General features: G+C 44.0%; 1 protein-coding gene across 4 annotated transcripts in view; it reads right to left on the bottom strand.

Annotated features, from left to right (window-relative positions):
* SNM1 (DNA repair metallo-beta-lactamase family protein) overlaps positions 1–15,780 on the bottom strand; it is a 59,948-nt gene extending 44,168 nt beyond the window's left edge. For 2 of the 4 annotated variants that reach the window (XM_086491262.1, XM_086491265.1), the window contains exons 1-6: positions 14,888–15,780; positions 14,199–14,379; positions 13,863–14,102; positions 13,634–13,778; positions 13,418–13,552; positions 13,233–13,296 (exon numbers count right to left, since the gene is read on the bottom strand). In XM_086491262.1, the coding sequence (XP_086347388.1) occupies positions 13,233–13,296; positions 13,418–13,552; positions 13,634–13,778; positions 13,863–14,102; positions 14,199–14,379; positions 14,888–15,755 (1,633 nt within the window). In that variant the 5' untranslated portion in view covers positions 15,756–15,780. The remainder of the gene's footprint in view (positions 1–13,232; positions 13,297–13,417; positions 13,553–13,633; positions 13,779–13,862; positions 14,103–14,198; positions 14,380–14,887) is intronic. The other 2 variants (XR_015185397.1, XM_086491264.1) reach the window with 2 other exon arrangements.
* Positions 15,781–16,234: the final 454 nt, after the last annotated feature.

Below are 16,234 nucleotides of genomic sequence, written 5' to 3'. Positions count from 1 at the left end.
ACTTTTTACAAACTTAGGAACCAAGCTGAATTTTTCTTCGGCTTATCATCCTCAGACAGGTGGACAAAGCGAAATCGCTAACTCCACAGTCCTAGGACATTCTAAAGTTCTATGTCTCATATAACCAACAAGAATGGGAGAAATATATGCCTCTCACAGAATTTGCCTATAATAACACTTTACATTCCTCTACAGGAAAAGCTTCTTTTGAGGTTATTTATTGCAAACGACATATTCCCCCATCCTTCTCACCAAAGATAAGATATTTGCAGCTGATGAATTTGTTCGAGATCTAGATACCGCTTACACTCAAGTGAAGTGTGCTATGTTAGACTTACACCACTCTGCTACTTCACAGGTCTAGGGCATACTTGTACGGCTAGTACGTCTCCAGGCTGACCACCCATAGTCTAGGTTGTACCTGGTCCGGCCACCCGAGTTAAGGGTCGGCCGCCCACCTTGTCCGAGCCTCCTCATATATTTCCTATATATTCTTTTCTTGTTGGGTCGTGGGGGATTTTATCTAGCATTGCCCTACCTCCCCTTGGGCACCTATTTATGGAGCCAAGGGGTTACCCACTTCCAACATCTAGTTATTGTGTATTGGGTCTTCTGCTCATGGTAGTCAAGAGGGACTGATTGCCCTCTCTTCACTATCTCTAGCGTTTGTGTTCTCTCTCTCTCTCTCTCTCTCTCTCTCTCTCTCTCTCTCTCTCTCTCTCTCTCTCTCTCTCTCTCTCTCTTCCACACACACCCACTACATGGTAGCAACAGCTTCAGGCTCTGTAGGTGCTACATTGCATCAAGAACTTCTCCCAAGATCAGCAACAGTCAGTGTTTTTTGCAATAACCACCAGATCAGCCAGCGATCTCTACGCAAACAAGGTGGCGTCATCACCTGGACAACATCCATCACGACGGATGTTCAACCATACCTGCATTTTTTTCATATCAAGCCTAGCGTTCTTGCATCAAGCTACTAGTGCTACCTTTCTTGACATTTTTGTTGCGGAAAACCCCTCCAAATCACTTGCGTTTTTTGTTCCCCTTTGCGTTTTTGGGGAGCACCTATGTTTTTGATGGAAAACCTTGCGTTTGTAGCAAAGGGGGGCAACGCCAGCATCAGCCCACTCAGACCTTTGCCCCACCAGCTTGGCATTCGGTGCCTTGCTGGTGAGATTCCTCTCCATTTCCTACAGATTTCAGCCATACACCTGCTGTGTTTCCTCTGTTTTCAGCCACTTGGGGATGTGACATTGATTCCCCGCCCTCCCTACACCCTTTGCACCGCTCTGGACTCTGCCGGGAGCGTACGAGCACGCTGAAAATCGCTGGACAGCAGCGTTTTCATCACCTTGCAGTTGCATTTTTGGGTGGACAACTACCTCTTGGCTTGTGTTTTTCACAGAGGATGAAGTTACCTCCTGCCAAGACACCATCTGGTGGTGATCCATGTGGTCTCTCAGTGACTGCTGCAGTACACAATATCTTCGACATCGGCTTGATCATCTATGGGCGTACGATCCTTGGGAGATCAATTCATTCCAACCTTTCTTCGGCGGTTGCGCGCTCCAGAGGGGGTGGTGACTTATGGTTTGCTATGGACACGCCTATGCACTCATAAGAGGAGTTCACACAAGATATGACCATGCTCATGGCATATGGGATTCCAACATTCCCAGAGAAGGCACCACCATCTTTGGTGGACACACTTACCACTTGACCTCGACACGTTAGATCACTTGCTTACACAGGAGCATCTACATGGACTTAGGGAGAGGATCTTAAATCTCAGGAGCATCTATATGGACTTAGGGAGAGGATCTTAAATCTCTTCTTTTACAGGTTCATTGCTTGGATCTACAAACTGGAGTGGGACTTCAATTCTTTAGACTCTCTTGGAGAGTTTACCCGTAGGATGCGGGAGATCAAACATCATCACCACTACATTCAGAGTCACTCGGAGCTTGGTTTGGATGGTACTTGCAGAGAAGGATCAAAACATTTTTCGTACTGCCGTTTTTCTCAGAGACAATGCCATGCAGTGGTGGATGTCTATTGCTACCAAGCCGCACACTCCAAGGACTTACCAAATTTTCGAGAAAATTTTTGCCCGAACTTATATGGTTTTTGGCAACTTCTGGCAAAGTGGGGTATCCTGAAATGCTTGCCACAAAAACCCTAGCAGATTAAAACTTGAAATTTCTCAACATCTCTCACCAAGTGTCTCTTCTCGAGCTGATAACCTTGGAGGTCCAGTGTGATTGCTATGTCTTGGGACTGCCATCACCACCACAGGAACACTGTCTGCCAAGGCTTGTTTCAACTCTTCAAGAGCTTATGGATCATGATGCGGTCGGCTACAACCTTATGGAAGAAATCTAACCCTAATCTTGGTGCAGGTTTCAAGATGGAAAGCCATGCGTCTTTTCGAGCTCGACTAATGTCGAGAATGCTTTTTCAGTTTGAATTAGCAGTTTTCTGAAAGTTGTTTGAGAACTTGTTTGGTAATTCCTGTCTCGATGCCAATTTGAATTGTTTGATTCTAGTTTTAATACCGGTTTCAATGATTGGTGATTTTACTCCTGGGTGGAGTAGTGAAAAATGTTGTTTTGGTATTGTCTGAACCTCGGAGAATGCAGACAAGATGTCTGGGGAGCCTTCGTTGTATGCTTGAAAACCTCGGAACGACGCAGATGGAATGTCTAGGGAGCGTTTCGTTGTATGCTTAAAAACCTCAGAACAACGCAGACGGGATGTCTGGGGAGCATTTCGTTGTATGCTAGAACTTCCAAACAACGCAAGTTGCAGTTTGGGGGGTATTTGGTTATAAAAGGCCTCTATATCTCGCGGCCCGGACCTTTTTAGTTTATGCAGGAGGAGTGGTGAGGGAGTTGTTGAACAACTCATGGCTCATACCTGGATGGTTATTTGCGGGGGGAGTGTTCATCGGGGACTTTATGTTTCTATGTCTTGTAACATGCATACGTGAGCATTTTGTGTTGCATTGTGATGTGCCAATCACTGAATATTTCTTGTTGGATGAGATACTTCTAGGAAACCAACAACCCAGGATATCAAGAGCTCCAATCTGAAATGAGACTCCTTATTGGATGAGATACTTCTGGGAAACCAACGACCCAAGATATCAAGAGCTCCAATCTGAAATGAGACTCCTTATTGGATGAGATTCTTCTGGGAAGCCAACGACCCAGGAAGAAATCAAGAGCTCCGATTTGGAATAAGAAAACTGATCGTCCCTTGGATTGTCCCTCGAAATGACCCTCAAACAATCTTGAGCTAACTTGAGTTGTTTTGCACGTATGTTGTAATCGCGGACGATTACTTTCTTTCAAGAAGGGGGGATGTCACAAACTGCTGACATGTCAAGCCATTAACTTGCAGATCCTAGCCGAGGATCCTAAACCCTAGGAGCATCAAAAGAACTTTTACCAACTTGCAAAGTCTTGCCGAGTAGCGTATGTTTAAAGAGGAGTTCCCACCAACTTATGGGATGTCACGATTGTGACTATGTTACAGTATTACATCTACTCCTAATTGCAGATACGCAAAGAACCATGCCAAGGAGAACCCCTACGCTTGGATGGTCACGACCCTTCGCTCAAGAGACATACCTCAGCCACACTCCTTCGGCGATTGGTCACACCCCTTCGCTCTATGATTGCGACTCTACGCCCAATGGTTGCAGCTCTTCGCCGAAAGGATGTGTCTTTACGTCTAAAGTCATGTCTCTTTACCATGAGACGTGTCTTTTCATTTGCGTCTCTTCGTCTCCTATATATGGAGCCTATTGTACTCAATTTTGAAGCATTCATTCAATCAATCAAACACACATTCAGTCTCTTGAGTCTCAGTTTGATCTTATGTATGAAGTTTTAAGTCTTAATTATAAAATTAGCACCACTAATCCTCACAGTGGTATCAAAGAAAAAAAAAATCTCCCGCACCCGACGTTTGTGAGCCTCTCACCCTCGCACTTCGCACTTACCCTCTCCTAGAGTTGTATGGCAACTGAGGAACAATGGTACACACACACAAACGAACATGAGGTAACTTGCATCTATTCTACTTAATTCTATATACATAAAAAAAGACAAAAAAAGACGGGATGGCTATGCATATGTCACGTGACAAATCCAACCCTATGTGTCCGTGGACAAGCTACAGCATGACAAGGGTTCAATTCCGTCAAGTCAGTCTAGAATAGGAAGTGATCTAGCACTTTTGTGAGTCTATTCGCAGACCGTGCATGACCAGTCACTTAGATTAGATGCATATCCTCCGGTTGCACACAACATGATCATCAACGTTGTTGGGATATAAAGCCCAATGTGGTCGCCCAGGTAAGTGGGCGGGCCGCCAGGTATGTATGCATATTCTTTTGTAAAAACCTAATAAGAACTCACTATGCTCTATACATTACAGTAGAGCGAGTTCACCATATCGTCGTGCTCTTCTTCTCGCACTCTCTCTCGCATCGCACTTCCGCTCGTACTCCTTCAACTGGTATCAGAGCTCAGATCGAGGCTCGGGGCAGCACTGCAGGAGGCTAGAGTCACCAGCTCAGATTGGAGTGAAATTCGACAAGCAAAGACACGGCCCCAAAACTTGTGGGCGGCCCCGTAGGACTCGGTGTTCTCAGAATTTCATTCTGAGGTCATCTCGGCCACTGTTCGGCTTCGACAACGTTCTGCGCAGGCCATTTTCGACTACGTGGTCTCGGCGGGTGCAGATCCGACTCTGCAAATTTGGGGTTTTCGGCCTACGACTACAAGTGCTGAGGATATCGACACTCCCAGAGTGTTGATTTGTGGCTGTCTACACATCGAAGGACGGCTCACAGTTCTTAGAGGCGTGTCACATACGACACGGGCGCATCTACACACAGACTGTAGGCGACATCCACTAGTTCATCAGGTAGCTTGTGTTTGCTGCTTGATATTCCAGATTTCATCCTGACATTGCAGGTACTTCCACATGGGATGTATTGTCAGAGATGATGTATGTTTGTTGAGGGTTTGCTGGCTGTGAGTCACGCAGCAAACAACCGCCGCAGCGGTTACAACATACAGTGGGAAATTTGTGGATGTATGACTTTGTGGGAAGTCTATGTACTGTCAGATTTACTGCAACCTTTGTTGAGGGTCGAGTGAGGTTTTATTGAGCTAGGGGATTCTCGAATGTTGAGATCCTTTCGGTGATACAGGTCTTGGAGCGATCCCTCGAGCACCCTTAGATAGGCAGCTAGGATGTATTGACTGTGAGTTAGACAGTTGGGATTGCATCTTTGCTTTACTGCCGTTGAGGCATTGTCGCAGTCTATGCTTACAGGACAGTGACAGTACAGTCAGAAACAGTACAGGTGCAGGACAGGTTTACCCACAGCTTACAGTGTTAGAGAGACAGTGGCTTTTTGAGCTGTTTTTGGTCTATGTTTAGTACACCAGAGCCATTTTACAAAGGAGACTTTACCAAAATTTCTGCAAAATCTGAAGCTTTCTTGGTTCATTTGACAGGTTGATATTGGTTCAGAGGTCAGTTTACAAGGGAAACTCTGCCGAATTTTTCCAAGGAAAGTAAACTACTGTGAAGCGTAGCTATGGCTGGATCACAGGACACTGCTCTTTACAATATCAAGAAGCTGGATGGAACCAATATCCCATTGTGGAAGAAGCAGATTTGGCACGTGTTGGTACAAAAGAAGCAGATAAAACCTATAAAGCTCAAGGGGATAAAACCAGAAAATATGGACGAAGATGAATGGAGCGAAATGGATGAATTGGCACTTTCTACCATTATGCTGACTTTGGCAGAAAGCGTTTACTTCAATGTAGCAGACGAGATGTCGGCTTATCAAGCATGGTTAAAGCTGAGTGATCTTTATGAGAAGCAGAGTGCAGCTTCACAGGTATACTGGCTCAAGAAGCTTGTTGACTTGAAGATGAAAGAAGGGACACCTATGTCCAATCATCTGAATGAATTCAACACAATCTATAGTCAGTTGTCAGCTCAAGGTGTCAAGTTTGATGAACCTGTTAGAGCTATGTTCCTGTTGATCACATTGCCGGAAAGTTGGGACACTTTTCGCACAGCTTTGAGTAATTCTGCACCTCCAGATGGTTTGAATAGCAAGTGTAGAAGGAAGTCTGCTTACTGAAGAAACCAATAGAAAGACAATGGACAAAGGCAAAGGAACAGTCTTAGTTGTCAAGGAAAGGACCAAAGAAAAGTACAAAGGTGGAAAGAGAAATCAGTCTCGTAGCAAGTCCCGCAATGCTAAAGGCAAGAGTGACATAGAATGCTACCATTGTGGCAAGAAGGGTCACATGAAAAGAGACTGCAGAGAATAGAAAGCAGAAAAAGGCAAAGAGAAAGTTGAAGACCATGGTGAGAAGAACAAGTCCTCAGTGAAGATTCAAGAAATAAATGTGACAAACACTGTTGCAGAGGATGACAGTCTAGTGTCAGGAGACATCTACTTCTTGAAGAATACAATGGACTCAGCTCTTCTTACAGCATCTGATGGAAATGCACTGAGTGACTGGATTATAGACTCAAGGACATCACTTCATGTGTCTCCAAACAAGGAGTGGTTTACCTCTTATGTGACTACTAAAGATCATGTTCGGCTAGGCAATGGGCAGACATGTGAGATCTTAGGTGTTGGAGATGTTCAATTGAAGTTTCAGAATGGCTCTTCTTTCACGCTGAAGAATGTGAGACATGTTCCCGCAATTACAAAGAGCTTGATCAGCAAAGGTTTACTTGATGATGCTGACTACGTCACCATTTTTAGACAGAACATGTGGTAGATATCCAAGGGTTCTATGACAGTAGCACATGGAGTAAAGTCTGGAGGACTTTACATGATTTATGTATCAAATGTCTCTAAAAATGTAATCAATGTAACCGAGCAGCCGAACGTTTCTTTGTGAAATAGCCGGTTAGGACATATGTCCAAGAAGGGAATGGAAATCTTGTCTCGTTCTGGTTATTTGCCTGGCTTTTCATTTAATGATTTTGAATTCTGTGAACATTGTCTGTATGGTAAGCAAACACAACAGCCACATAAGCATAGAAGCAGTAGAAGAGATACACAGTTGACACTTGTTCATAGTGATTTGTGTGGACCTATGCCTAACCTATCTCTAGGGGGAGCTTCTTACTTTATGACATTTATAGATGATTACTCGAGGAAAGTATGGGTTTACTTTCTCAAGCACAAGGATGAAGCGTTTAGTGTTTTCAAAACGTTTGTGACACTTGTGGAGAATCAGAGTGGCAAGAAGCTTAAATGCTTACGCACTGACAATGGTGGAGAGTATGTTTCAAAGGCCTTTCAGGACTTTTGTGAGTCAAAAGGTATAAAACGTGAACTTACTGCTCCTTACAATCCTCCTCAAAATGGTGTTGCTGAGAGGATGAATAGGACCATACAAGAGAAGGTCAGAAGTACGTTGTCTAATGCACAGGTGCCAAATGGGTTTTGGGTTGAAGCTGTATCAACAACTGTTCATCTTGTAAATAGATCTCCTAGCAAGGTTTTGCAGAAGGATTCAGTGCCAGAGATGGTATGGTCAGGCAAAATGCCCTCATACAAGCATCTCAGAGTCTTTGGCTGTGAGGCATGTACTCACGTTCCAAAGGAATTTAGGAACAAACTTGAGCCAAAGAGTAGAAAGTGCATCTTTCTAGGCTATGGTAATTCTGGTGAGATGGGGTACAGACTTTGGGATCCTGAATCCAGAAAGGTCGTCCGCAGCAATGATGTTCACTTTAATGAATCAAAATATCATTCTAAACCAGAGAGGATTGAGGAGATTAGAAGAGTTGTCTTCCAAGAAGATGGACCTGCACGTGCAAGACAAAATGCAAGGGCTCAAGAGGAGCAAGGACAGGATAGAGTGGAACCACAGGTTGTGGCTGAGCCTGAGCCACCTATTGTGCGTAGATTTGGACGTGTCACGCGACCTCCTGATAGGTTTGTTCTATCTATGAACTATGTCATGTTGACTGATTGCAATGAGCCTTCATGTTACAAGGAAGCAATGCAAATGAAGGACTCCGGGAATTGGCAATTGGCAATGCAGTCAGAGATGACAGCTCTGCATAAAAACAAGACATGGAAGCTAGTTAAATTATCACAGAGCAAAAAGGCTCTACCTTGTAAATGGGTTTACAGGTATAAGATCACCGCTCATGATAGTCAGCCAAAGTACAAAGCAAGGCTTGTTGCCAAGGGCTTTAAGCAAGAACAAAGCATTGACTTTGATGAAGTCTTCTCTCCGGTGGTCAAGATGACTACATTGAGATGCTTTCTTGCATTGGTTGCCATATTAGATTTGGTGTGCACCAAATGGATGTCAAGACAGCGTTCTTGCATGGTGATTTAGATGTGGAAATTTACATGCAGCAGCAAGAAGGGTTTGTTGAGAAAGGCAAGGAAGATTGGGTATGCCAGTTGTTAAAGAGTCTTTATGGCTTAAAGCAATCACCGAGGGCATGGTACCATAAATTCCACAAGTTTATGCTTTCTCAAGGCTACAAACGTAGTGAGTTCGATCACTGTCTATATACAAAGAAGGCTAAGGATGGTAGTTGGCTGATCCTTATTTTGTATGTGGATGACATGTTGATTTCTGGCAAGCACTTGGAAGAAATTTCAGCTTTGAAGTCAAAGATGGCAAAATCGTTTGACATGAAAGACATGGGTGAGGCAAGTCATTTACTTGGTATGCGCATTGAGAGAGACAGATCAAAGAAGTTGATTTGGTTATCTCAAACAGAGTATATTGACAAGGTTTTGCAACGTTTCAATATGGAGAAGGGAAAGGCATTGAGTGTTCCATTGCCACCATATGTGAAACTTAGCAAACAAGATTGTCCTATGTCTGAGGAAGAACAGGCTGAAATGGATAAGATTCCATATGCGTCTGCAGTGGGTAGTTTGATGTATGCAATGATTGCTACTCGCCGAGACATTGCATTTGCAGTGGAAGTAGTAAGTCGATACATGTCAAACCGAGGCAAGAAACATTGGGAGGCAGTGAAAGGAATATTGAGATACCTGAAAGCTACAAAGAGTATGCGTATATGCTATGGGAGTCAGGAGCTAAGTGTAAAGGGTTTTACAGACTCAGATTCAACCCTAGCGTTAGCAGATTCCCTAGAAGACATCAGATTCTTAGCGTTGGTACTTTTCCACCGCAGAAAGCAAAATTCAGCCTAGCGTTTTTGGTTTGCAGATCAACCTCAACGTTTTGCAAGTCCATCGCGACAGATTCAGCCCTAGGACCAGCATTTTCAGTTTTCAACAGTCAAACACCGCACTAGAAGTCCCGAACCTCGCAGATCTCACCTTCCAACAACAGATCCTCGCCACACGGTCAGATCAATCGAAGTTTGCAGATTCAACTCGGAAAACGCAGATTGCAACATTTGCATTTTCAGCGCGTCGTCGTCCCATCGTCGTCATCAACATGGAGTCAAAATTCAACAAATACAAGATTTGCAGATTTCAACCATTAGCATTTTCAGATGTATGCCCGTCTCGTAGTCAACATCATCGGCAAGTCCAAGCATTGTAGAGATTTGTGCAATCAATAGTAGACCGCTCTCGCCATAAAGAGTGGGGCCTTCGGAGGAGGGTTTGACAACATCTCCGGTGTCGTATTCTCTTCTCTATCTCTCAATCTCAATACCTTCATTCACAGTGTCTATTCACTTTGTTTGTGTCCATTGCACTCTCTCACTAAAGGAACGGAAGGCTCTCCCTTCCGTAAGTAAAAGAAACCCTTGAGCACAGTTCAGAGCACTCATCTTGAGCAAAGTTCAACATTCATTCCGCTGCACCTTACATTGGTATCAGAGCTTTGGCAGTGTTTTGTATCACTCAAGGAAAGAACCACGAATTTTTGTTTTGCTTGTTGCGGTCGCACGTAACCCAAGTCCTCTTGGGCGTGTCGATTCCTAATTGTGTTTTTGAAGAGTGACAAGAAACCCAAGAAAGAAGGGCTTGTCCAGCCTCCCCTTGTGAGAGCAGATCGTGCACTTAGCGGCCGGCCAATCGACATGAGGTGAGAAAAAGCAACCTTGGTGTGAGCGCAAGGCCGCCAAGGAGTGCACCCGCGAAAAAGAGCAGAACTCGGGTGAAGAGAAGATCCTTCTCTAACACAGATTGCAAGCTAAAGAAGAACCTCGAGCACCTCAAGACCCACAAGAACCTGAAGAACCTCAAGACCCCCAAAAACCCAAGTTCCTCGTGAACTTAAGAACCCAAGACCACAAGAACCCACAACTTCAGTGGATGGTCATCACTCGAAGAGGAATGGATACTTCGCTTGGAAATGATGAGCATGAGAGAGGCAAAGAAGAATTTTCCCCACCAAGAGGTTTTTCCGACCCTCTCCCTTCCCTATCTACGCTAAGGATTGCACTAACTCCTATGAAGGCTTTGGAGGAGATGATGATGGACAGGAAGTTAGGGATGACAATGACAAGCATGATGATTTGCATGACCTACGTTCATAGACAAAGTTGAAGCATTGAAGGAGCTACAGATGATTTTGTGTTGCTTTCGGTGCGGCCCAAGAAGCAAGCGTTGCAAACCTTTATGAAGTTCAAGTATCGCACGACTCACGCATCAGAGTGGACCAGCGAAGAGTCCTTTCCAAGATTCCAGATACTGTTGGCAATCTCCCTCGACGCCATACAGTTCGGTACCAGTATCTCACTTTGAAGTGGGGATGTCGCGTGACACATCCAACCCTATGTGTCCGTGGACAAGCTACAACATGACAAGGGTTCAGTTCCATCTAGTCAGTCTAGAATAGCAAGTGATTTGGCACTTTTTTGAGTCTGTTCGCAGACCGCATGACCAGTCACTTAGATTAGATGCATATCCTCCGGTTGCACACAACATGATCATCAGCATTCCCGTCAAAATCCATCAGAATCCATCAGAATCCATCAGGGGAATTTTCCAGTGCATTAAACCTATTTTCCCTATTTTTGACATTTTTAACTTATTTATTAAGTGATTTTTGTTGGAAACTGAGTAGGACACTAGCGCTAGCACTTTCTGGCAGAAGAGGGAGCAGGAACCCGATGTTCATCAGGTAACTTCTCAGCAAGACTCCCCCCCGCGACAACTCTAGCGTTTTCACTCACCAGAAGGGCTAGCGTTTTTGCATCAGATCAGCCAGCGTTTTTGCACTTACAGATTCCCGGCGACAGTAGACAGCAGATCAGCCCTAGCGTTAGCAGATTCCCCAGAAGACAATAGATTCTTAGCGTTAGCAGATTTCCACCGCAGGAAGCAGAATTCAGCCTAACAGTTTTTGTTTGCAGATCAGCCTCAACGTTTTGCAATTCCATCACGACAGATTCAGCCCTAGGACCAGCGTTTTCAATTTTCAGCAGTCAGACACCGCACTAGAAGTCCCGAACCTCGCAGATCTCACCTTCCCGCAGCAGATCCTCGCCGCACGGTCAAATCCATCGAAGTTTGCAGATTCAGCTCGGAAAACACAGATTTCAGCAACTGCATTTTCAGTGCGTAATCGTCCCATCGTCGTCATCGACATGGAGTCAGAATTCAACAGATACAAGATTTGCAGATTTCAGCCATTAGCATTTTCAGATTTCTGCATGTCTCGTCGTCGTCCTCATCGTCATCGACATCATCGACAAGGCAAAGCATTGTAAAGATTTGTGCAATCAATAGTAGATCGCTCTCGCCATAGAGAGTGGGGCCTTCGAAGGAGGGTTTGACAACATCTCCGGTGTCATATTCTCTTCTCTCTCTATCTCTCAGTCTCAATACCTTCATTCACAATGTCTATTCACTTTGTTTGTGTCCATTGCAGTCTCTCACTAAAGGAACGGAAGGCTCTCCCTTCCGTAGTAAAAGGAACTCTTGAGCACAGTTCGGAGCACTCATCTTGAGCAAAGTTCAACATTCACTTCCGCTGCACCTTACAGCATATGTGCAGCATACTCGGAGAGTCGCGTGTACATGTTCAACAGGTGGCACTTCTTCGCCCTCTATGTTCGCACCCTTTTATGTAAAAGGGCACTGCTCGGCAACCCTTCATCCTTGCTAGCAACCTTCTGATCCTCGCGATGCACCCCTTTGCGTGAAAAGGCACCATGCTGGCAGCCAGCCCCCCTCTTTTTTTTTCCCAGGAGGCATGACCTTTGGCGCCCCTTTTCTACCTTCGTTGAAACGTCAACTTGTTGGGCTGTATTCGATGCAACATACCCAGCGGTGGTTCTTTTCTTACGCTGCTGAAACTCTCCGCTGGTTAATTTATGACACTCAAAACAGCGCATGTATTTCTATTATGCTACCGAGGTCACTTACTTTATTATCGCCTCTATTGACCGGCCAAAGAACCCCTTATTTTAAATCCCATGTGAACTCACTCACTCGATCAATTAAAACCCCCAAATAAACTAACTTTTAAAATAATATACCACTAACTCACTCACACGCTACGAACTCTAATAGAGATTCTGGGCAGAAACGAGAGCATGTCCCAACGACAATTTTGCAGAAAAAAAGATTCCAATGGGAGTGATGATTCCAACAACAATCAATCAGCAAAGGAAGAACCTGATGACCTACTTGACAACTCTCTTAAAAGTCTACAAATCTACACCGCCAATTGCAAGTGAGCACTTGTACGAGGAGGTCGATGAAGTTTGCACGAGATGCGGCCTACGCTCAATATATAAAGAACCAACCGATTCTGGAATTAATTGAAATATGGCGAAAGACTACCAAATCACCTCTCAAGTTGGCTATGAAAATCAAAGCAAAGCCAAAGGCAGATAAGAAGCACTCTTTTCTAACAGAAGAGGATACTGAACATGCTATGGAACAAAAAATCAATGAAATATCCATGAGATGATAAAGACTCGAAAGTACTCGAAAAAGTGGTGGAAGTCTTAAGTCTTTTCCATAAAACTTGGGCAGATACTCTACTTTTGAAGAACTCGCAAAGAAGGGATCTAAGAAGTGATATCACCGACATGTTCACTTCAAGGATGATACTAGCCCTTCTTTTTCCTCTAACCAAGGCAAATTGCATATCACCTTTTCATGCTGGCTTGTAACAACCAAATATTCTTTGTGTTACGTCCAAAAGTATAGTAAGGTTGCTAAGATCTTGATCAAAATAATATAATGCATCAAAATTTATACATACCAGTAGGACGGAAAGCCAGTACTGCATTATACTTGGGGTAACCTTGCAGATAAGATGTCAATTTCTGTGTGACAGAGAAATATAAAAGGCATGAATAGGCAGCATCCTATAAGTGTAATTTTTAAAAGCATGAACTATGCAGTCAGTAATCATCTACAAGCTTTTAAACAATAGTGCAATTTAACCTGAGGACGTAGATACCCGATAGGTAGTACATGCAATAAAGTGCCGTTGGCATCTCTACTGAGCTTTGAAACAATTTCAGGCCAGTCCAGAGCCCCCAATATACGGCTTCTCCTGCTTTCTACAAAAATTGGAACCTACAAATGTTTCAAAGCACTAAGCTTGGAAGACTATGTAATGAGTTAAACATTATCAAATAAATGCAAAAGGCTCATTACATTAAGGGCCTCTGCAATGCCCAAATAGACACGTTCCTTGCCTATGCTGTAGGCTCCTACAACCACTAAGGTCCGACTATTCTTCTTAAGAGCAGCCTGGGTTACTTCAACCACAAATTTTATGACCTCTTTCTGCAATGGAAACCTGCATTTGTCACATGCAAAGACTCAGGTTTTCAATCAACCAAGCTATAATCCTTGGAAGGCACAGATTCAGCAAAGTGCCTACCGATATCTCTGATTACAGTATGTGGTATCTAAGTAGAGAGTATGAATGCTGCCCTTTCTAAGTTCTGGATAATTTTGCATTGCTTTGCAAGCTCGAAAGTCTCCAGTATGTAAAATGGCTTGGCCGTTCTTCAATCGAAAATGAATTATAGCTGCTCCAGGACAATGGTTGGCATCTAACATTCTCACCTCCACCCCATCTATAAATTGAGATGTTCCAAGCGGCAAAGGATGAATCCATCTATGTGAACCACAAATTAGCAAACATTAATCTGCATTATTTAAGCCGTACAGTGCAGCTCGAAATACTTAGATCACACGCAAGCAATATACATACTTTTCATCCACGGACAGACAAAGAGATAACAGCCTAGCTGTGACTGGGGTACAATAAATTGGCCCATTTGTCCATGACTTCGTCAACCCACCATAATGATCCGAGTGGAAATGAGTGAGAAAATAAGCTTTGCATTCCTCAACTGCTCCATACTGAAAAGCATCCACCGTAAAGCTTGTGCCTGGGGGTTTTCCAAACAAGCATAGAAATGTGACTCCCCTTACAATTTACTTCAGTAACAACTTGCATAAAAAACCAGAAGTTTCCTACACCAAGTACTCTTACCAATGGAAAAATTACAAGGCCACGCATTACAAACACAGACTCAACATAACTTAATCAGCAAAAGATTTTGAACTTGAAATGGCCATACAAAATGGTCCCGACTTTTTGCCCCGTGCAATGCAAACATGTCAATATGTGAACAACAAATGATCACATAAACCTGCCCCACGTGAGTTTTCTCAAGTAAGGCCCACGCATACACTTATGAAAGAGCATCGAACTTGAACGACCTAATTTATTCTAACAAAAACCTTTTGTAATAGTTTCTAAATTCATTGAGCACCTTTATCATGAAAACCTTCACCAATGTTCATTAAAGGGATTTGAGAAAGGTGGGCATTGCCAGAGCCAGTAATCCTTCCGTATCAACATATGGAAGACCTTAAAAATCCCTGTTAGCTTACCAGGAATCTTTTTGTAGAATGGACACTTTCTTCTAGATGAAAGGTTTCCTCGCATTGGTGTAGCACTGTTGGAAAATCTTGAGTTTTTAGTGCTCGATTCAGGTTGCACGCTAACAGACGATGCAGGAGGTCGCTTGAATTTGGCCCAGACATGCGATGGTGTGACTGTCGTCACTTCACCCATTGGAGCGCCATCACTGATTTTCTGAAGCGAAGCTTCAACCACATTACCTCCACCATCAATTTTCTGGTGCTTACGTCCCCAAAATGAAGAGAGAGAACTTTGTACGAGTTTACCATTTGATGATTCACAACCTGCCCTCCTAAAAGTGGGGCTTTTAAGCAATAGATCATTTCTGGACTTTTCAAACCCTTCAGATCGGCTTGAATGATCTCTAGCATCGGCTTGCCCCCCTAGCTGTGCAGATTGATCATTGTGGAGCTCCATTAAAGCTAGATCCCAGCTCTCACATGGAATGCCGTAGTCATCAACGAAGTAAAGGGAGCTCCAATCTGTGCCACTGCTGTAGAATGATTCTCTAAAGCTCTGTTCACAGGGATCTTCTTCCACCTCTTTCGAGTCGCAAGAATTTGAAGTTTTGGAGCAGTCTACCGCATCCCTCTCTTCAACCTGCGGGTCAACTGAGCAACTCTTCTGATGTTGAGAAACGACGAATTGTGACGGAAAATCATCATCGTCATCGATGAAACGCGTGTCACCTAAATGGGAGCACTCTGCACTGCAAAGAAGAGAGCATGAACAGAGTTCTCCTGCGCATGTGTGCGGAAAAGGAAGCAACGAAGGCTTCATGGGAGCTGCACATTCAAATCGCGCAGAATAATGACCTCCCGCCCGAAATCGGCCCATAACTCGCGGTCTTCTCTCGGTTCCATTATCCTTATGGAGTTTTGGTGCACACGAATTTACAAGAAGCGGATCGGATGGCCTAGATTGCACCTAATCCCCGTAATAAACGTGGGCCATTGATCCCCTCCTAAAATGCCCATGTGAAATAGTAAGGAAGGAGGTGCAAGCAACCCGAATTTACAAGTTTTGGTGCATCTGAATTTACAAAAAGCGGATCGGATGGCTCACATTGCACCTAATCCCCGTAGTAAATGTGGGCCATTGATCCCCTGCCCGTGTGAGATAGTGAGGAGGGTTTGCTAGGGGGAATCACCTCACTTTGACGGGGAAAACGTAGGGAGACGGTACGTGGAGGGGAGATAAATAGAGAGAGAGAGAGAGAAGAAGAAGAAGAGTATTTTAATGTCGTAGGAAACTATCCCAAGAGACCTTAAAGATCTATCTGATGAGGAGAGTTGAACTCAAGACCTGTTATTCAA

The sequence above is a fragment of the Adiantum capillus-veneris genome, chromosome 19 (genome assembly GCF_014529385.1).
Source record: "Adiantum capillus-veneris isolate H3 chromosome 19, ASM1452938v2, whole genome shotgun sequence".
Lineage (NCBI taxonomy): Eukaryota > Viridiplantae > Streptophyta > Polypodiopsida > Polypodiales > Pteridaceae > Adiantum > Adiantum capillus-veneris.
Note: the sequence above shows the minus strand (reverse complement) of the source record. Positions and strands in the feature narration are given on the sequence as shown.